At 38.5% G+C, this 22757-nt stretch overlaps 2 protein-coding genes across 4 annotated transcripts; one reads left to right on the top strand and one right to left on the bottom strand.

The window, feature by feature from the left end:
• The first annotated feature begins 384 nt into the window (after positions 1-384).
• On the top strand, positions 385-7308 carry aida (axin interactor, dorsalization associated). Its single transcript, XM_055054232.1, has 10 exons — positions 385-700; positions 1774-1840; positions 1945-1998; positions 2823-2877; positions 2958-3021; positions 3433-3536; positions 3956-4078; positions 4256-4378; positions 4964-5081; positions 5172-7308. The coding sequence occupies exons 1-10, from the start codon at positions 396-398 to the stop codon at positions 5269-5271; spliced, it is 1113 nt and encodes a 370-aa protein (XP_054910207.1). The 5' UTR covers positions 385-395; the 3' UTR covers positions 5272-7308.
• An 86-nt stretch (positions 7309-7394) lies between these two features.
• On the bottom strand, positions 7395-22199 carry mia3 (MIA SH3 domain ER export factor 3). 3 transcript variants are annotated; one of them, XM_055054229.1, is made up of 28 exons: positions 21867-22199; positions 20205-20338; positions 20040-20126; positions 17816-19943; positions 17230-17544; positions 16912-17042; positions 14395-14526; positions 14180-14201; positions 14005-14093; positions 13846-13923; positions 13532-13642; positions 13365-13436; positions 13175-13279; positions 12970-13092; positions 12782-12869; positions 12601-12656; positions 12412-12502; positions 12187-12325; positions 11945-12107; positions 11814-11849; positions 11364-11431; positions 11060-11145; positions 10737-10850; positions 9587-9649; positions 9460-9506; positions 9290-9358; positions 8503-8899; positions 7395-8128 (listed from the first exon to the last, which is right to left on the bottom strand). In XM_055054229.1, the coding sequence occupies exons 1-28, from the start codon at positions 22042-22044 to the stop codon at positions 7872-7874; spliced, it is 5379 nt and encodes a 1792-aa protein (XP_054910204.1). In that variant the 5' UTR covers positions 22045-22199; the 3' UTR covers positions 7395-7871. The 3 variants fall into 3 exon arrangements, with proteins under 3 accessions (XP_054910204.1, XP_054910205.1, XP_054910206.1); XM_055054230.1 differs by lacking the exon at positions 9290-9358; XM_055054231.1 differs by lacking the exon at positions 10737-10850.
• Between the last annotated feature and the right edge of the window lie 558 nt (positions 22200-22757).

The following is a 22757-nucleotide window of genomic DNA, read 5'->3' as shown; positions in this document are numbered from 1 at the left end:
TGATGTTAGGGTGAAAGCCTTGGAGGAAAAAAGCTTGTCATTGTTTTAGGATGCAAAATGTGCAGTCTGAAAAAGAAAGGCAGAACAAAAGCGGTCAGGACACCAGGCACTGCAGGCCTCATTTGCCTGATATCTAAAATCCTTAAAACATCTCGTCATAAAACAATTTGAGATATCTGGAATGTAAGGGCGACAAAACCGAATTTATGCCAAATGTTCTTGAATTTAATACACCTTTTATGTGTCCATGTAGCAATTTACTGCAGCAATAGCTAAATATGACTGGAACTTCAACCATGTTATGTGTCGTTATGTAACTGCTGTCCACTCGGGCGACCCCGCATCCCGAAACAGGCGCACCCCGAGCTCCAGGCGGGACTTCCTCTCTCCTGCGGATGCGACATCAGGGCCGAAGCAGGCAGAAAGGGCTTGGTCGGGGTGTCACCGGGTCCCGAACCGCGCGTCTCTCTCCGGACGGCAGATACCCCAGCCGAACTGGACGCCGCCGTCGCCGCAGCTGGAAGCCCCCCGTAGAGGAGCCTCCTCCTCGGCTATGCTGCCCTGAGAACGCCGCGACCGCCCGCCCCGCCAAAATGTCTGATGTCAACAAGACTGTTCAGAAATGGCACGCCAGTTTTAAGAAAGGCGCAGACTTTGACTCGTGGGGGCAATTAGTGGAGGCGATAGATGAGTACCAAATGTAAGTTCAGCATGTGTGTCCTGTCTGTCCCCGGTGGTTTATCCAGCCAGCAGCGCTGCTTCCTTTTATTTTGTTTAGAAATGTTCACAGCTGTGTGTCCAGAAACCTGCAGGGCAGATAACGGGTTCATAAGAAGTTAGGCTGGGAGCTGTCAGTGCGCTCATAGCAGTAAATAAACCGTTCCCATCCATGACGTGATGTGGCATTTGTTGCAGAGGGAGTGGGTTGTGTGTGTGTGTGGGTGTGTGTGTGTGTGTGTGTGTGTGTGTGTGGGTTGCATCCCTACTTCATCCACGGCAGTAGCAGCAGCAGCAGCTCCAGCTGTTTGATGGAGAGTTCGGGTCATGGAAAACCATACAGAGCTGCGCGTTGTGCAGGGCAGAAAGAGACAGAGAGAGAGAAAAGAGCCAATATTCCTCAGAGTATTGAGAAATAGTCAGCCACACCCTCTCATTGTTATGGGTGGGTTTCATATGAGAGGAAAAGCTTTGTCCTTCTCGGAGAAAATCCCGCTCACTGCAAGTTATTTCGGGCTATAACTCTTGTCAAAATGTTCGTTTGCAACAAATGTTTTCGATAATAAAAATAAACATCAAGACCACCTGATAATTCATTTTCTTTATCACCAGGGGGCGCCAGAGTCCCTGCTCGGTCTCGAAAAGTGTAATTTTCCATGTCTGGAAAAACATGAAAAAAAATAAAAATAGTGCAAATTTATTCAATTTTTATTTAAAAAAAAGAGTAAAATATGTATTTCTAAAAACAGTCAGATGTTTGCATAGGTATCTTTTTTTTTTTTTTTTTTGCTATGTTTATAAAAATCATACTCAATAACAATTAATTGTAGTTTACGCCTTCAAGTTGCTTGGAGACCAAAAAGTTAAAGCCGTTTTTTTTTTATATTATTGGATTAGTAGGAATTCAGTTAGTTAGCAAAATTCAAAATAATTTTATACTCAGATCACCATAACAGTCTGGAAAAAAAAACATCTAGGGTCTTTAAAACGATGAGAGTTGATGTCTGATTATTTAAAGTGTTTGATTACATCATCTGTTTGTGTCACTTCATACAGTCTCGCCAGACAACTACAAAAGGAGGTCCAGTCTACGAATTCTTCAGACTTCACAGAGGAGCAGAAGGTAAGTCTTTCATTTTTATCTCCTGCTGCGTCTCCAAATCAGACTCACCTGTTGCAGTCAAGCTAACGAATGTTTGTGTTTCTTTTTTTCAATTTCATTTATAGAAAAACTTAGGAAAGATTGCAACATGCCTAGAGATGAGAAGTGCCAGTTTGCAGGTCTGTACTTCTACTGCTGCTAAAATAATATGCCACTAGTCTGATACAAAATATTGAACAAATGGTACATATGGTTTTGTAGTTTTCAAGTGCTTCATCTGTTCAACATTATATATTGATACTGTACTAACGAGTATCTCACAAGCATAATAAATTCATCACATCGGTTTGTATTGAGACTGGATTTTTATTATAAACAAAATACAATACAATACCTTAAATTGTATTGTGATAAATTTTGAAATTGTTCAGTTCAGCAAAAATATATTGCCATAATGTTGCTGAACTGCACACTTTTGATAAAAGAGATGGATGCTGCAACCAACTGAACATCATTGGCATAACAATTTGAAGTAAAAGACAGAACATTATGTGCTAGCAGATGTTTATAAAATGAAAACACTAACAGGCCTATTGTTTCTGTAATGTTTCTTATTATTATTGTATGGAAGTATTTTTTTATTCCTGATTTCTTCTAAGGAAGCAAAGAATTTATCTTTGCATACTTTATTGCACACGCCTTGAACATTGTCACATTTTTTTATGTTAAAATAATTATCCGCAAAACTGCTCAAGCTTATTGAGCATGGATGAAGCTCATCTGTGAATGTCAATTTTGAAGTCTTGCCAGACACTCTGAATTTGATTTGGATCATTACTTTGACTAGGACAAGTTAGTCAGTGGTGACTAACAAAATCCTCACAGCACGATGCTGCCACCACCCTGCGTTGTTGCTTAGGTTGGGTTAGCAAGTTTCTGCACTGGCACACGTTAGCCATATTCTTGAGAATATTATATAATACTATTGCCTGTTTTTGTCCAGTGCACCCAGTCAAAGGAGGAGTTCAAGTTAGAGGACCTAAAGAAACTGGAGCTCAGTGAGTTACTGAATGTGAATAACCTCTAATTTATAAGAGCGGCTGTTAAAATGTGGCCATCGTTTTCCTTTTCTCAACAGTAATCAAGAACATACTCACCTATAACAAAGAATTTCCCTTCGATGTCCAGCCAGTGCCATTAAGGTGAGTTTCCATCACTGAATGCTTTATTTCACTGAAATAGTTTGGATTTCTTTGTTTTTCGTAAAGATATTTTGTGAAAAGTGTTCAAATGAAAGAAAAGCATGTATTTTCTGATGACCACTCACGGCATTGTCAGCTGGAAAGCAAATATTTATGTTCAGGGTCAGAAAAACTACTGTGTCTACTTTTTATATATGTTTTTATCAAAGTATTATCAAACTTAAGAAAGCTTTTAAAATAGAATTTTATGCATATCTTGGATTATGTTTCTATTTAAAATGATCAGCTTGCATAGTTAGCATTCTATCCATCCAGGTTAAGTTTAGTTAGTGGAGAAGCAGTAATATAGCAGGTTTCTGTGAGGTTTTATGTTGAGAAAAAAATATGTTTTTTTTCCTTGCTCTCTGTTAGGAAAATCCTGGCTCCGGGTGAGGAGGAGAACTTGGAGCTGGAGGCAGAAGACGATGCTGCTGCAGGAGCAGGATCGACAGAAACATTCCCACCAAGAGCTCCCGGTGCGATTTCTCACAGAGAAATTGAACAAACAAAGGAGAAAATAGTAAAGCTAACAATCCTGACAATGCGGACAGTTTTAAACATCCTTAACTGGAATTATTCATGACAACGATGAATCAAAATGCTGACCGTAATAAGAAATGTATCACGATAAATGATAAACGATACAGTGAATGCCCACCCCTACGTTGTTTTTAAATTCACTTTTCTCAAACAGAATATTCTTTTCAGTTCAAAAATACTTTACCAAAGAAAAATAGAATATTGTTGTAACTCATATTGTTTCCAGTAATATTGTGTAAATGTCCTATTAGAATTATTTTAAAATGAAAACTTAAACACAACCTTCAAGCTTCCACAATCACAGCTAGTCGCTCTTTTGTATTTGAAAACCTTTGTGTCACATCTGATGTTACAGGTACTCTGTTGCCGCGGTTACCGTCAGAACCTGGGATGACGCTACTCACACTAAGAATAGAGAAAATTGGGTTGAAGGACGCCGGCCAGTGCATCGACCCATACATGAGCATCAGCGTCAAAGGTGAGGATTCAGCCGCCATCTTCTTTAACTCAAGGAAACCTCTCCAGAAAGTGAACCGTCTTCCAGTCCTGAAAATTATTTTTTGTCTCTGTGTGTGTGTGTGTGTGTGTGTGTGTGTGTGTGTGTGTGTGTGTGTGTGTGTGTGTGTGTGTGTGTGTGTGTGTGTTCTGCCTTCAGATGTGAACGGAGTTGATCTGAACCCAATGCAGGACACTCCTGTGGCCACCAGGAAGGAAGACACGTACATTCACTTCAGCGTGGACGTCGAAATTCAGAGGCATGTAGAGAAATTGCCAAAAGGTAACGACTGTCAGTTTGCTCTCAGCTGATTCAGTGACGGCTCTGTTCTTTTTTTTGGGTTCATCACCTGGCAGCAATGTTGACATAGAAATTCAGAGCCATGACAGTAGAAATCGGTGATATGAAATATTTTGTAAAGAAGTGTGAATTATATCACCAATTTGCACATGATAGCTTCAAATGTAATCATATTTTCACATGTATTGATGTTTATTGATGCTCTTGTGAAACAGTGGAGAAAACACTAAAAGTAAGATTTTTAGTAACAGTAAATAATACTGCCATTTAAAAAAAAAATTACATTAATAATTGGAATTTATCAAGACAAGAGATTTTTCACAATAAATCACAAACGATGCAATAAATGAACAATTTATAAGCATTAATATCTTTAGTGTATCAATCTTCCAGTCCAATCAATTTACTTTGTAGGTCAATTAACAAGGAAAGCTTCTTGTGTTTAATTTAATTTTGTATAAATTCAGCTGTTCTTTGAAAACCTCTGAGGTTGGATGAATGTTTTAACACAATTCATTTAAACCTCTTATATTGATTTTATTGATATGAAGTTGTAACTTCCCGCAGGAGCAGCTATCTTCTTTGAATTCAAACACTACAAGCCCAAAAAGAGGTTCACCAGCACAAAATGCTTCGCCTTCATGGAAATGGACGAGATCAAACCTGGACCGATTGTCATTGAACTGTGAGTTTGGTTTTCTTTTTCACTCGTCATGTTTTTTTATTTTTTCTCTCTAACTTTCCAGAGAGCGATCACAATTTCAACATTTTTCAGGTACAAGAAGCCAACGGACTTTAAGAGGAAGAAACTGCAGCTGCTCACAAAGAAGCCACTTTATCTCCATCTTCATCAGACGCTACACAAGGACAGCTAAGCCCCGTCTCGCCCTTTAATCTCACTGCATATCCAGGGAAACGTGGTGTTCCTCCTCATCGCCACATTCTGCAATACCAAATGAAGGCTGAGGTGTGAAGAAAGTAAATCCGATCTCCTCACACGGACTTTATGAAATTCTTTTTTTCTTCTGTTACAGGGAGTCCCATTAATATACTTTAAACCAGCAGAAACATTTTACAGCAGTTTAAGACGCCTCATGTTCAGTCTTCCACATGTAGCTCTCTGATTTTAATTTTTAATTTTAATTAAAATTTTTTTATGGAGTCACTGCAGGTACTTATGGTTTGTTTTATGTCACAAAACTCTGGACTTTAAAACGCAAAAAAGCCAGCAAAACATTGACTCCCTAATCCAACCACTGTTTTGGGAAAACTTCAATTCTCTTCCGGAATATAGTTTGCTCGATTTAGTTTGTTCTTTGCTGCTGCTGCTGAATATGTCTGGAAAAGGGGTTCAAACAGAGGCATTTAATCAGGATTGATGCCACTGAAACCACAGTACTGGGTTTACAAGAAGTCAGCAACAACAGATGATTGTAAAGCTGTAAGAGTTTAAGCAGATTTGGCACAATTCCCTTAAATAATTAGAGAACAAAAGCTGCCGAAAGTGTGCACAACTGTACTTAACCGACAGGATTTGCTGTAGCATACTAGTGTTGTATAAAACTCCACAATATGTTGGTATTTTTAACTTCTCAAATGGAGACAGAGACCTAAAATTGTAAAACTTCTCATTATACTAACAGTATGATGTGAAAAAGTATTTCTCCCCTTAAAGATTTTCTCAAGCCAAATTTCAAGCAAAGATGAATGAAAACAAAATGCATTTTTTTGAAAAAGAGGCTTTTATTTTATGAAAGGAACAGCACATTTCCAAATGAACTAACCATTGGTAGCAATATTTGGTTAGTAATGTTTGGTGATGAGCAAATTAGCGCTGCTGTGGCTGGAATCCCAAAGAGTTTGACATTATTAACCCTTTTTGGTCAGATGTAAAGGACTTTGTTTCACGTCTGTTCTGGAGTTTATTTAGATCAGGATGTGATTTGTTGTCATTTGAGATCTTTCAGCCTACTTCGTGTTGTTTGACTGGTTCTGTTAAGATGGGTTTCTTTTTTTTTTTTTTGCCTGGATGGGTGTCAGGTTTGGGTGCGGTCAGTAAAATGTAATGAAAATAACTGGTTATAGTCAATTCATGATTTTCTGTTTTGGAATGTTTTCTCCTTTTAATAAATGAAATAATTTTGAAAGCAAAAAAAAGTTCTGTATCTACTCAGGGGGAAAATACTTTCTCACGTTTTTACTGGAAGTAATTCGGAAACAGGATCCACTAACTGTGCCCCAGTGCTTCTCATCCTACAGTTCATTTATGTTTAAGTTCTAAGATGTTTAAAACGTTGAAATCTGCTTCGCAAAAATACCAAACTTTGTCTCCGAGTCCTAAGATTTTTTAAACAAATAACAAAAAAAATAGTTCTTGTTTTGGATAACAAACCCAAACTATTTGTTCAGATTGTACTGGTTCAAAATACTTTATATTTTAAACATACAATGCAATATTTTTTTAGTTAATTTGTAAAGGGAACCGTAAAAACAGTAGGTATTTAAATGATTTGCTTAATTCAGTATTAAAGCTTAACGATGGATTCAGTTCAGTTTTACGTCTGAGAAAGCATAAAGTGTTTTTTTTTTTTTTAAATCCAGTGGTTTTGTTTGTGCAGTTTTACTTAAACATGAAGGCTAAATGAAGCTGTGATTAGATGCATCTCTACATGTGAATGGAGAACAGAATTGTTCGAATATAATCCATTACTTTGTAATGCTATTTAACTTCACTTTCTGTCACATGTACGTGATTAAAATCTGCTTGTAGACTTTATTTTTGTAACATCTCTAAAACGAGGACAAACCAACTGTAAGATAGACTAACTGATGGATTAACTGTAAATGTGCATCGGGAACTGTTTGCAATTATTTTTGATTTATAATAAACTATAACCGAAGCAGTTTGTAACTGGTTGCAATTCTCTGAAAATGTATTTTGCGATCAGTCCTCTTGAACCCAGAAAAGTGCATTTACTTCACTGATTGACAATACAGACAGAGTTTCCATTCTTTATTATTAAATGTTCTAGCCAACATAGTAAAATAAGTTATACATCTGGCCGTCAATTTACACATTTCCTTTATACGGTTTGTAATGAACCAACATGTTTGGGGAAGAAAAAGGGATTCCTGAAATGTTAAAACTAAAACCTCTCTCCTCTTGCTAGTTTTTTTAAAAAAAATAATTTCCACAGGAAACATTAAAAAATATGTCCCTCTAATTCACTTATTTTTAAAAAGATCAACACAACTTGTATTGCACAATAACCTGCAAAGAAAAGTTCTTAACTCATAAATTTCAGACACATAATTTCTGATGATTTTTTTTTAAAGACCTTATATTTTAATAAACATCATTGCAATTTTATATGACAGAAAACTGAAAGCCATCATGACCTAATGTTTGGACTTGATTGGTTATCGTGTTACTACAGCGAAGCTGCGTTCAGCTCCGTTCCTTAGCATTTTAAGGCTAGACCATTCCAGGTCTGACTGAATCTTGAGGAGCCTCCTGCTTCAGGTGCGTGTCCGGAGTGGGGCCGCTGTGGGGGCCCGCTGAGTTCTGGGGGTTACTGGGCAGCCCCTGACCGGGATGTGCAGGAAGGGGCGGGGCTCCAGGCGGCGGCACGCCTGGTGGCAGGTCCATGGGTGGGCTCATGTGGTCTCTCGGTCCTGGGAAGTGCATGTCATGAGGGACAAGTGGACGGGGCCCCAAAGGTCCACGGACACCTGGATGGACAGAACGAAGGAGGAAAAAGTATTAGAAACAGCAGAGAAATGAGAAACATAAAAAAAGTAACATTTTTTACACTTCAGAGTGTCAGTAACTCACTCAATCACCATAATGTTATCACTACAGCATGACAAATCTGTTAAGATAAAATCTTATGGAGAAATCTGCTTCAATAAGCACTTGGGTTGTTTTTGAAATATAAAAGTGTAAAATGTTAATTTTAATCGAAACCAATTTTAAACTAATGGTACCATTAATCAAATTGTTAGCATTTCTAGTATTAACTGTCCATTGTTGCCAGAAAATGATGGCATCCCCTCCTTTAGAAAAAAAGCCAAGTGCTAAAAGCTGAAGTAACATGTAAACCTACCGAGCGGTGGAGGCATCGGTCCAAAATTATGCAGTGGAGGGGGCCGGAAGTGTGGTGGTGGTGGGCCTCTTGAATCAGGGCCCAGTCTTGGTTGGAATAAATGTCCATTGGCAGGTCGAGGGCCAAACTCCCCGCCCATGGGTCCAGGCAGGGGCATACCTGGGTGTCCATTAGCCGGCAGAGGAGGGCCATGGCGTGGGGGGACGTTTGGTAGAAGAGGGCCTGGTGGGAGTGGGTACGGGCCTGGTCTGGGATGCCCGTAGGGGCCGGGTGGAGGGAGACGGACGTTGGGTCCAGGAGGGAGAAAAGGGTCATGTGGTCCCGGGCCTGGAGGAGGCCTTTGGACCATCGATCCGGGCGAGTCTCTGATTGGAGAGGCCATGAAGGATCCAGGTCCCTGTAAACGACGGCCGGAAAAATAAGATCTAATGTGTGCAGTGAGAAACTTCCAGTGAGATCAGACAGAGTAAATCGTTAGTCGTGCAGAAAAGAGATTCACAGTTATATCCACAAACAAGAGGTGCAGTCAGCTGTTGCTCAATCGTCAGGAACCACATACCAACATCCGGATCAATCAGAACCCGTGAAACTTCGAGCGCAATTTGGTGCATCATTCGTGAGTGAAACCACAAACTTAGAAAAAAGAAATCTTTAAATGACCCAAAAAGAAAACCAATTCCTTTATTCTCCTTCCATTCCCAAAGCCAGTCTTAGAGAGGAGAAGGAGGAGTTGGCGTGCTTGCATTCACCTTCACACCAAGCACCTGGACTGAACCTTTATACTCACTGGCTCTGGACTCTCTGTGGAAGCCACAGCCTGACTTTCTGTTTTTATCTGTGGATCTATCACTTCAGTCTGTTTTAGAACAAGGACATTCACAGCTGAAACTTCTTTAGGAGCCTTTTATGTAAAAACAAAGAAATGTAGTTGTTATATCTAAATAATAAATAACTTACAGATCCGTCCGGATTGGTGGGAGAGGAGCTTCTTGGGCCCATCATGTCTGAAAGATGAACAATGGAGTCTCAAGCAGATTTAAAGCAAACACGATCGATGTGACGTTAAAACTTTCAGAACACACACCCATCCCCGGGACGCGTTTGTTTTCAGGGTAGATGCCGTGTGGATCGGATGGAGGTCGAGGGCCTGAATGGAGAAAAACAACAACAAAAAAAGAATGAATAAAGAAGGTGAAGCATTTGCCATGGAACCAGCAAGTTTCACAACATGGAAAAAGGAAAGAAGGTTAGGATCAACGTCTTTCATTTCACATCAAAATCGTCTGCAACACATTTGTGCTGAAATAAAACATTTTTCCAGACCTGAATTTCCAGATGAATGAACAAACTGATGGATGGATAGAGAACAAGATCAATGGTGAGATGGATTTATTTACAAATGGATGGTTGGATATATTCTTCCCTCCAGGAAGTTGGAACTATTAAAACAAAATCACTCATCGGTCACAAATCTGACCAATCATCTTAACATTTTCTGTATTTCTGACCAATGACTGTAACTCTGAGATATTTTGACTAATGCCAGTGCATCATGTTAAGCTTGTTAACAAGAATACTAATATTGTTATCAATTTCACAACCCTTGCTAGTTAATGGCAGAAATAAACCCAATCCTCTTTCATTTCTGAACAAAAGTTGTGCTCACTGTTGCTTCCCACATTTTTAAAAGAAATCTTTGTCAAAAAAAAAAAAAGTCAGAACCGCAACATTTTGTAAAAAAAAAAAAAAATCTGTAAATTTAGGATGTAATAACATAAGAAAAAAATCTTGCAACGTCCTAGAGGGACTGTTATACAAATGGATAACCAAATGGATGGGCAGACTGCAAAGAGGGAGGAGAAAAAGAGATGAATAAAAACATTTAAGACAACAAGATAGAAAACAGTTTGGAATAACTGACATTATTCAAATCTTTGTCACCTTGAAAATCCTTAAATTTCAGGCTTTATCACACCAGATAGGAACCATAAAAAACACTTTGTTACAGGGAAATTTTCTGACGGTTTAACCAAAATTAATAAAAATAAAAGGCAGGCACCAGGAAGGAAATAAGTGCAGGATGCAACGCAAACAAGAAGGAAAGTAAAGTAACAAGGTGAAAGCTGAAAAGAAAAAAGGAAAGTGTGAAAAGGGAGAGAAGGAAGTTGTTGTGAAGAGATGAAGTCCAGCTTTGGTGCAAATTAAAGTAGGTGAAGAGATCCACTTGGACTCACCATACGGGTCAATTCTTCGCCCTACGGGGGCAGAAGGAGGGCGCCTCGGACCCTCGATCATTATTGGAGGGGACGGAGCACCCCCACTCACAGGAGAGGGTCCATATGAATCACCTGTTATGATCAAACCATCAGCTTACTGGAAGAAGAGAAACTGCTGACAATACACCACAAAAAGTGTTGATATTCCAGGAACTCCCAGACAACATGGAGTCCACTTATTCAGACAAACAAAAAAGAGCGACAGGAAATGGCATCCTCTCCGTTTGTTTCTGTGGAATAAAAGTGTTGTGGAGAAAGAACAACAGAAAGGTTGGATGTACCTTGACGAGGACCTGGAGGCTGACCGGAGTTGGGCCTGAACAGGGGCGCACGGCGCTCATTAAGCTGCGATGTAAGTACGGCTAATCTGTCAAATTAGATAAGAAATTATCAACTGCAGGTTGGATTAACATAATTGTTTCAAACTAATTTATCTTATGGAAGAAGAACAAAAAATACAAGTGTAAACCAAATTAACTTGACAATCTTAACTCCTCACTCATTGATTTTTCCAGCTTTCTGCCTACAAACCAGATCAAATTCAGTTTATTCCCAATAACTGAAGTCAATTCATTCAATACTCACTTTTCACGCAGCTTTGAGGATTCTACCTTTTCTTGACTTAGCGCTCGCTCAGCGTTGCGAGCATTCACCTGCAGACAACACTGAGAATTGCTATGGAACCAAATTACAATGAATCGCTTTTTACAAACTAACAATCTAGAATGCATGGCAAAAGTTTTAACACATTTTTTTTTACATATTTTCTGGTATAACACAATCTTTTAATGTGAAGCTTGGCCTTGCATAGCTAACTGTTAAACATGGTAAATAAATACAATCCTTCACAAAACCACAGAATTAAAAACAGGGTGAGTATTTCACAATAAACCAAAGAGATGCTTAATAACAATGTGACTCTCTAAAATGTTTTAGTTGTAAGCTGACAAAATGTGGAAGTTTAAGAAGTATGAAAACTTTTCTGGTTTTCTCTAATTTCACTCTGAATAAGTTTGTGAATTCTCTGCAACTTACCCAGTTGGAATGAGTTTTGTTTTCCTGCTCTTTTATCTAAAAACAATATAACAAAATAAAACATGGTTTATTAATAATCATGTTCTGACTTCTTTTTTCACACATTACTTTCATTACACATTAACAACTACCTGCTCTTTATAGACCTCCTCCGTCTTCTTCATCTGCTCCTCCATCTCATTAATGCGCTGCCTTAAAAGCTTCACCTGCTCCTCGGCTTCCACAGCTTTCCCTCCCACCTCAGACAGCAGGTTTTCTTTGCTGCGCCGCTCCAGCTCCTCCTTTGTCAACCTCCTGTGTAGCAACAGATTCACGGTCCCATCAGCAAACTAGAACTGCTTCCGGAGACGTGACTGCTGCAGGTTTTACTTACTGCTGCAAAGCATTTTCCTTCTGCTGATACATTTCAACCATGATTTCATTTTTCTGCTGCAGGATCTTGTACTGGTTTTCAATGTGACTCTTCTCACTTTTGAGGGCTCCGATTGAATGTTCCAGCTCCTGGTGTTTTTCTGTTTGCAAAACAAAATTGCATCAATTGTTATGCGAACAATAATAACACAAAATGACACTTTAGAGAGCTTATTTTAGGGCTGACCCTCAAGTTCCTTTCTAGATTTTTCTTCATTGAGGAGTTTTGTCATGAAGCGGTCGCGTTCTTCTTCGATAACTGTGAGAGTTGTCTGGACCTTTTAGGGAATGAAGAAATTAAAAGTGTTCAACCCTTAAAGCAAAATATCTGCTAAAGCGACAATGACATGTGAAAGAGTAGGCTCTTAAATCTTACCCTGGTAACATCCATCATTTGCTTGATTCTGTTTTTTATGGCTGTTTTCTTATCAGCTGATGGTATGGAAAAAAACAAAACACAATTAGTATGTGATACAAGTAAAAACTGAAACATATATCTAGAATTTGACTTGAAAACTTTAAAAAAAACTGTATTTTTTAAAAAGTGGCGGGCTCACCAGGTGCCACTTCACCATTTGCCAATACACTGGTTTCACCTTTCTGCAAATCGCAAGCATCCAGGTCTGCCAGAAGTTCAGACAGAACCTAACAGAAAAATATTTTTGCCTAGGTTAGTTGTTTTAAAATTATTTATTATTATTATTATTTATAAATGCACAGAAAAATTTGGGGTCAGCTGACAAACCTCCACATTGTGATCTTTGAGCACCACAGAATCCTCCAGTTCTTTATGGGACTTTTGATAAACCTTTATCTTCTCATTCAGCTCCTTATGTTTTTCCTCCCATCCTTTAATACTTGTTTTGAGCTGCAGGAATGAGAAACGTCAGGGGAGAGCTTAGAAAAATCTGCTCTACAAATTGATTTGAAGTGTGTTCGTCGTGTCTCACAGTTTTATTCTCTTCCTTCAAAGCTGCAAACTCTTTCTGGAAACATTTGTGTTGAGCATTTCGTGCATCTTCTCGAATCTTGGCTTCATCCAAAAGAATAGTGGACTATGACAAAACAAGTATATTTATTTAAAACATGTTTGAAGTAAGAAGCTGCTCAGATATAAAAAGCGTGATGTAAGGATCATACCTTAGCAAGAGCTTCCTGTATCTTTTTCCGGCCAACCTGCAACTTTTCATTTGCCTTCTCTAATTTTTCAAGCTGTCGGATAAAAAACACATTACATTGTTTTCAATTTGTGAATTGCACAAATTCATTGTTTTAATTAAATAAGATGAAAAAGAAGGATAAGCTACCCTGTTGTCATTCTGGAGAGAGATGGCTCGCTCTTCCTCCAGTAGCTTCAAGTATTTGTTCTTCTCTTCTGCCATCTGCTCGTTCATCTTGTCAGCTTCGACAACTTTACTCTGTAAAGGCAACAAGAGAAAGTTGAACGACCTAAAAAAATTAATTTCAACAGCTGTAACAGCGCAACAATCTGTGGAAAAGCTACATTGTTTCATCAAATAAGCCAGTTTCTAAAAAGCAAAGAAAAAAAATCTGGCTCCTAAAATATTGAACTAATCTCACCAAGTTTCAAAGGCAAAAAAATAGACCCAATTTCCCTTACCTCTAACGCTTGCATTCTTTTCATGGTGCAGCTCACTGTTTCCTTTGACTGTTTCTGATGTTCTTTCAGTTGTTCAGTCTTTAAAGATGAGAAATTATAATTAATACAATTCTTCCAAGTAGTTTTATGATACCTGATGACAAATACGATGTAGCTCACCTGCTTTTGGAGTTCAGATATCTTAGCAAGAGCATCACTCTTATCTTTTATGAGTGTCTGGATTTTATCCTTGAGCTTTTTCTCGTCCACTTGTTTTCCATATAACAAAATGTAAAAATCAATAACTTTTAAACAAATGAATTGTGGTACAAAATGTATAACATCCCAGACTTACCAAGGTATTTACTCCTCTTCACCTAAAAGAAATGTGAAGATACACATCAAAATTCTTCATTATTATGTGAGCATGATAGCATAAATCACCATAAACTGGTTAAGAAGAGCCTGTTTTTGTATTATTTATGAATGTTTTACCATGCATATGCAAGTCATATTTTTGCTGTCACTAAATTAAGCAGACATAGGAGAAAAACATATTCAATCACTTACTGTCAATATTGTTCTCCAGAAGAAGATGGTGAAGGTCAGCACTCCAATCAAAGCTGTGACAATGACAGCTTTCCAAGGACAGCCAAACAATGTTTCCCCTGGCTTCCACTCCTCTGGCAGCAAAGAAATCATCTGAAGCAGAAAAACAAGACAGAAAGGCGAAAATTAAGCTTGGAAAAGGATGATTTGGGAAAGAAAAACAAAGCTGTGTAAAGAGAAAAACAGTTCTATAATGAGTTGCATAATCAAATGACATAAAACTATATGTGGGATTTGAGAAGATTTAATGATATTAATTTCTAAAAATACTTAAGTACAAAGAAAATTAAACTGATGTAAAATAGTTCAAGTACATAAGTATAAAGTTGTTTGTTTACAGGAACAAAATGGGACGAAATGTAATGAGAAGGAATGGCGGCATCATTCAGAGGCAACATCAATATCATCATTTGGTGAACCGGAGAACTGACAAAGAGCCTAGAAAAACAAGTTAACATACAGAACATCTTTATGAACAAACCTTTAAATCCACCTCTTAATGTTTAAAGTAATCTTAGACTAAGATTGTATTTATGAAGTTTGACCAACAAAATAGAGTTCAATAGAGATAGGAGAGGCCCACTGATAATGATAATTAATACCATTATCAGACTATTAAGAATCAATATTTGGCTAATTGAATAAAGCTTCACTGCCTTAAATTTCCAAATCAATTACAGATTGTAATTAATGAGACGCTGTTAGCTTGATGATAATACAGGTTAAACTGAAAATTGCAATTGCATATTTAATATTTTGTACAGCCTTAATAACAAAAGTAAAAACATTATTAAAGTATTTCTCAAAGCATTTTGTGCAGAGATTGAATTAAGCCAAAAACAATCAGACTTAGTCACTTTAATGTGATGCAACTCGTTCCCTGTAAGGTCCAATATCCTGCATTCAGCATTAAATGATTGCTTTGTCTAAAAGCAATCATTTAATGCCTAAATTGTTCTAACGGGGAGCTGAATTACCCTCAGAGGGAACGAATCCAAATGAAACATGATCAGAGCCAAGACAAACAACGTCTAAAATTGAGGTCAAGCTCGGGGCGGTGAGTAAATTCATCTGCAGAAAAACACCCACCTCCTCAATTAGCAGCGAGCTGGAACAGCATTTTAATTACCTTCTGTCTGTGGTCAAATCAACACAGTAACTTACATGTTGCAGCTCCTTAAGTAGAAACACGTATATGTGATCTTGTTCCGTTACAGGTGGTCTCGGTATTGTATCACCCTCCATGGCCATGTCGAAACAAAACGGGAACTAGCCAAACACTATCTGACAGACACCGGCTAGCTTGTTAGCAGGTTAGCTACAGCTACAGTAATATGTTTAACCAAGATAGCACTTAGCTTTCAAACTCAGCTCGCCCGAAAAAAAATATGGTAAAGACTGAAAAAATATTGTAGAGCCCAAAAAGGTAAAGACAGGTGAGGAACAAGCCCGCAACAACAGCCTGCTAACGGTGTGAATCAGCTGTCATTCAGTTATTTAAAAACAATACAATGGTTAGCTTAGCTGGGAGCCCGAACACGGCTAAGAGTTTAGCTAAACACGGATTAAATTAGCTAAAATAATCCGACAGAAGGGAGTCTACAACACAGCGGTATTTAATGACAACTGTATTCCAAAACAAGGCCCGTCGGTGCTGCTCCGAGAGCCAGCTCAGCATCGGCTGTGTTGAACTTCAGCCTACACCGCGACACAAGAGGGGGAGGGCCGTGCGGCGTTCAGGGGAAATCGGAGTTCAACATTTTAATACTCTTTCTGCTTGAACTGAAGATTACAACAATAACGGTTCTATGAGAAAAAAAAAGAAATCTGAATCAAAAGCTTGGGATATAATGAGTTGAGGGAACATATACAAACGACAGTTACCATGATAACTATTAAATGCAAGTAGAATCTTTTGGAAATAGGACAACTTCTGAACTAAAGACAATGACTTGACAACAGCTTTAGATTATTTTCTTTCAAAGTGTTTAACTGATTTTGTTTTGATAAAATTCAAAGATAGATGCCAAATTATGTCAACATTTCTAGTAGGTTAATTCTTTGTCAAGTTGTGTAAGAAAAGTTTTTAACTATAAACACAAAGAAATTGTTTTAATAGTTCTTGTGTTTTTCTGTAAGATATGCTACAACAGAAAAGCACTGGTACAAAGTTGTTTTTTTTAGCTTTAAATTGTGTACTTTATATCTACTTATGTTTATTTACTATGTTAATGGAAAGGGTTCATCCATGTGTCCTAATTCTACAAAAGAGTTTTTCCCTTCTTATAAAAGTTAAGTTTTCTCTTGAATATTGAAATAGAAATGCATTTCAGTTTAAGTTTCAGAGTTTGAGTTAGAACTCCAAATAGATTGTTTTTAGCCTTCCAGATCAGCTCCAAACCCGTTCAGGCAATTCAAGAAACCTTACAGATGTAGCTTGAATATAATATGTGACATTTGCAATGTAGATTAACTTACCACAGTGGTCCACTCCACAGTTTTATTCTTGATTACTGAGAAGATGCAGCACATGTAAACAGTTCCAGTTGAAAACAATCCCAATTCTTCTTCAGGCTTTTCTGTCGCCGTCTCCATAGAGTCCACAAATCCTGACAGAAGTTAGCATTAAGTTGCATCAGGTTATCTGTTTCATGAACTGATTAAGTACACCTGTTAAATCACTTAGAAGTTTGGTCAAATTTGACTCCAAGTTTATGGCTATAATAGAATGAAGAATCAAGCCTTAATATCACATACTGGGTTTATTGTTCCAAGACAATACAAGAGACTACCAACCTGAGGGATAATCGTCAACTTCAGCCTCATCATCCATATCCAACTGATATTCAGGGGTCGGTTGAGTGACCTTTTCCTCCTCGTCCGACACAGTGAGGCTCGACTGATCTTTGTTTTTATCAGTGTCTTTAGCATCCTTCTCCGGGATCATGTTTTTCTCATTCCAAATCACCTGCTCCTCATTGATCTTAGTCGACTCCTCTTCCAGATCTACTCCTACTGTCAGATTATATTCTTCATCAGTTTCTGGAACATTGCCAGACTTTTCTTCAACAATGGGGGGAGTCTCTTCTGCAACATTGGAGGGAGGTTGGCCTGTAGAGCAGAAATGAACAAACATTTTTTCAGATTTGTCATCTGACGCTCCAGCAATCATTTAGGCATTTATTTATGTAAATTTGAGTACATTATTGACCTAAATCTGATAGTTTTTCACAATTGCTTTTAGCTGTGTGAAAATTAACTCCAGATAGAACAGGATATTGGTCTCAATGGTTTTTTAAAAATGACTCTATAATCTCCCATCTGACTTTATTGATCACAGAAAAGATTATGTCATTTAAAAAAAGCTAAAAATCAAACCTACCATGAGTGCTCTCCAATGGTGTTATTGGTGTTGCTAAAGGTGTACTGTCACTGGATGTTGAGTACTTTTGGCGTAGACTAAAAGCAAGTTCCTGAAAGTCATCAAGCATTTCAGTTTCCTCATCCAAACTACTCGTGTCCACATGGTGCTCCTCGTCTTGTTTTTTTTCCCGGCTGTCGAGCATCTTCTCAATCTCGTCGAGGATAGTGTTCTCCGAAGCCTCCAGGATGTTCTCGAGAGTACTTTCGACATCTCGTGTGGCATCTGTGTGCGACAAGCGAGTAGCCTTTAACTCTGTGTCCAGATCAATGAACATGGCTTCCACTTTGAAGAGATTTTTGAGACCCAAAAGCTTTTGGACGTGGTCCATTTTCTCCTCTGTGAAGTGCTCTCTAAGCAGAGACAGCCTCATTATATCTTCACTGTATTCTGGCTCTTCAGCCGACTCGGCTAACTGAGTTGTTTCCTCCTTGGGTTTTTCAGCGATAACTTCGTCTGATTGAGCAGACAAAAGTGCATTTTCATCCTCAAGTAATTCCTCTTTTTCTTCATTAATCTCTTCTTCAGTCCCTGCATCTTTTTCATCTTTATCCACCTCCACATGTGGTTGCTCACGAATCTCTTCTTCTTCCACAGATACTGATGTCTGACTTGGATTACTTTCAACATCTGTCACTATGTTGTCATTTATCTGAACTGGTTTCTCATTGGTTATTAAATGCTGGTCAACAGTGACATCTGAATCATTAGATGGCTTTAGCTCAGAAGATTGGTCTGGGACTTTTTCACTTTCAGTAATACCTAATTCCTGCTCGGATGTAGTTCTGTTTTCATCCGACACACTGTCTAAAAGTTGATTTTCCACAACAGTCTTCTCCTGTACGTTATCGTCAGTTTTGCTAATTTCTGGATCCTCTAACTCATCTTCATCTTCAGGTGTTTCATCATCTGATTTATCATCATCAAGAGTGCTTGCAAGATCATCCTTTAATACTGGCTTTTCTGACGGACTACTCTCCTTTGTTTCATGGTGTTCTGGCTCACTGGGGGAGTTTGATGTTTCATCCTGTTTCATCTCATCCTTGTGTTCACTCATTTCTTGATCACCCACATTTCCATCAAAAGAAAGCTTCTCAGGATTGTTTTTCGTTTCGTTAACTTCTTGCTCCACAGAGTTGGATTGATGGGGATCAAGAGGAGGTGGTTCTATGTCCTCTGGATATTTTTGATTGTCTGGTAAAAGGGGTTCCATCTCAGTTTTCTCAAAACTGTTCTCAGGTTCTGCAGCAGCTTCCTCCATCTCATCCTCATCCTCATCCTCGTCTGAGCTCACATCCTCTGCTGTGGTCTCTCCTCCAGTAACCACTGAAAATACTGCATCTCCAAGTGAAGTCCACAAGTTTTTCTCCTCACTGGCATTTGGTTCTTCTTTTTGTGCTGGTGGAAGTTTATCTTGCTCTTTTAAAGAATCCATTTCTTCTTGAGAAGAAATAGATTTTGAAGATTCCTTCTTGGGTTCCTCCAAGAAGGAAAGCAGTGGAACCTCCTCTTTACCTTCTTCTGGAGGGTCTTGTAGATCTTTGCTGTCCTCCTCCTCTTCATACGGAGTAACTTTAGTGGTGATCTCGTCTTCTGTGACCACAGCATCAAAGGTTGTTCCAAGAGTGGGTTTCAACTGAGGGATCTGCACTCCCTCAGAAATCGTCACCGGAGCAGACTCCACATCAGATTCATCTGTGGCTTCACTACTTTCTGTCATAATTTGCACAGGAGACTCTGTTACATTCTGTTGCTGAACTCCCTCGTACTCTGTTACAGGCACAGTGGCTGTATTAGACCCTTCGTCTTTCAACGAAAAAGAATCTGATGAAGTGTTCATTTCAAGTTTAGGCAAAGAGGCACTTTGGTCTTCATGAAGCTCCTCTGACTTAACATGTTCAGTTTGTGTCTTAATCTCAGCCACTTCCTCGACTGATGGCTTAGTTTCTTCCTCAATGCTCTCTGTGTTTTTCCCTGTTGTTCCATTATTCTCACTATCATTCTCCTCGACAGACAGGCCTAAGAGTAGGTCTACGTCGTAAGAGTCAAACTTGTCATATCCAGTGTCAAAACAGACAAAATCTGTATCCTAAGAACAAGCATGAATGAAAATTACAATAGATACTATACTTTACATTATTAGATATTCATCCAGTAATTTAATATAAACAATATCTTCACATACCTCTGCTTTAATTTCAAGTTCTTTTTCTGTATAAAGGTGGTTTACAGCTAGAAGGTCCTTTGGGAAATATCCAAAGTTGCTTCCGACCTTTCAGGAAGAAATGGTTTTCTTTATTAGAACAATTTAAGCAAGACAGTGATCATACATTAAACACAGTATACTCACACTTCCTGCCCATAGGTCAGCCCTTTTTCCAGACAGCTTATAATATACATATATAGTTTCAGATTTCTTAAATGAAAGGAACCGACAATCAGGTCCTGAGAAATCTTTTACAGCTTTTCCCCGGCAAAGAAGCACTGGAAAAGAAAAATACATATTTCAAGGATGCATATTTTATTCAACTGATATAAACTGCAAATAACAGTCCATCTACTGACAGACATTGTGCTATTTAGAAAAATGTAATTCTTAATGAAGTAAAAAAAAAAAAAATTCATCTGCAAAGCCAGATGGTGATGAACTGGCAAGACATTTAATCAACCCCACCACCCCATTTAAAATTTAAAGTAGAAATGAGCCGGAAAAAATGTATTTGATGTTTTGTTAGATTAACTAGTATTCTGTTATAAACCACCAATCAAAAGATTAACAATACATTTATTGCCACCAATCAAAAGATTACTAATCCTTTGATTGGTGGCTTAACAAAACTAGTGTCTCATTTTCCTCTAAACAAAGTCACACATAAACTGCAAGGGAATTTGTTGGCCAGTCAAATATAGCGATTTCTTGGTAGAAATGTGTATTTTTGGTTGAGAGAGCACCTGTAAAGTCCTGCAGAAAAAAGAAATCAGCATCTCATCAGCAGAGGGTGACGAAGTGCATTAAAATTCCCAGATAAACTGCTGTGCCAACTTTGGATAAGACATAGAAGAAATAGCAGCAGCAGATGGCACAGCTTCCAACATCATCACTGAACATGGAGACTTCACACAACACATCAACACATCGCTTGGCCTCTGTGCCTTTCCACTCGTTCTCCAGGATCTTTCTTTCCAAATGAAATCGAAATTTGTTTCATCTAATCAAAGAACTTTAAACCAGGTAAAACACTTCTTATCCGTGGACTGCAGTCAATTTCCACGGTGCATCTGTGTGGTGACTCTTGAGGCACTAACCCCAGGTGTTTTGAATCCCCTCTCAAGGATGCAGCTATTCCCCTTTCATTAAGCTTTCCATTAATAAGCTTTGACATGGCAGTATATGAAGAGCAAACATTTTCAGCAATAAACTTTAATAGTGTTGCTATTATTGTGCAATCCACGAATAAGATTGCATTAAAAATCCATCTATTAAACAGTTGTTACATAATATTCTAACCTTTGTATATTTATAAGCCAGAATTTTCCAAATGAACAGCAATAAAGACTGATATTCATACGTTTAATTTATCATATTGAACTATTTAAAATCTAAATTTTATTTATACTCTAAAGTTTCGAGACCCAACTGCATAAATTTAACAGTGAAGCCAAACGGCTGTGTGGACCGAGTATTGCACTAACGTGAGCTTCTCAAGCCGGCCGGTGGCTAATTTTTGAGCTAACGTTAGCGATGCAGGCCGAAACCACTAGAAAGACAGCCAACACAACCTGAGACCGCTCAAACTGTCCGTATTAAGCCACTTTTAATACCTATCGTGTCCGCTTTTTGCGGTGTATGTCACAGTAAAGCTGAATAACCGCAAGAGGCAGTCAAGGTCACAAAAAAATCGATGGGCAACAAGTGACGAGATAAGGCTCAGTTTATGGCTAACCGTAGAATCGGAATGAAGGGGAGGCGACAGGACGCATCCCTGAATTTCTCCAAGACAGCAAAACTTACTGCTGCACTCCTCGTCGGCGCATCTTTTAAAGTCGGAGAACCTCTTCTCCAAAGCTGCGGTTGAAATAAAGTTAAATAAAAGTAGTAAAAAGCCCTGTCGGTAAAAGTGTTTTGCTGCCATGTTGGCAGTTTTGTTTGCCTGGCTTCTTGATTCCTGCGCTCGCTGGAGCCTGAGCATTGGCTGGGCAGCAGGAGCCGACACGTCAGCAGATCAGATCCGGCTGGGTGTAGGGAAGGGTGGGCTTTCACAGGATCTGAGGATGGATGTGTGGCTGCCCCAGGTGACTCCAGGAAAAAACAGTGCAGGTGGAGAGAAGAGTCAGCACATGAGAAGTGCAGGCTGCACTGCAAGTTTTGCAACGGGAACTTCTTGTTTTTTTCCTCCTCCCTATCATTCTGATGGGATGCATTTCCTCATCACCAGATCTGTTTCATTTCTGTTGAAAAGATCTTGGATTGTTCAAGTAATTTTATCTGTGTGAGGGAGGTATTTGTGTCCTGGTGCTACACAAATAAAAGTGCAAAAAAAGAAAACAGCAATCATGAATAATACCTTCTAACGCTTGGATTACCTCTTTAGAGAATGGAAATTATTAATGATTTCTTACAAAAACATTGAATTTTTCCATTTTTTTGGATACATCACAAACTTTAATGCATTTTATTAAATTGTATGGATGTTTATTTTTTGTGCAAGTCAAAAAACCGAAAAGTGACATGTTAAAACGTCCCGGGCCGCCACTTTACAACTACCATATGAGGTACATTGCTTCCCAAAAGTGTCCACACCTATGTTGAAATGACAGGTTTGGGAGACTTAAACATTCACATTCAGAGCATGATGAATAATGCAAATGTTTCTACTTTTAATGGGGCTCCTTACACAATTCA

Source organism: Poeciliopsis prolifica, unplaced genomic scaffold, assembly GCF_027474105.1.
Source record: "Poeciliopsis prolifica strain line A6 unplaced genomic scaffold, Auburn_PproV2 SCAFFOLD039, whole genome shotgun sequence".
NCBI lineage: Eukaryota > Metazoa > Chordata > Actinopteri > Cyprinodontiformes > Poeciliidae > Poeciliopsis > Poeciliopsis prolifica.
Note: the sequence above shows the minus strand (reverse complement) of the source record. Positions and strands in the feature narration are given on the sequence as shown.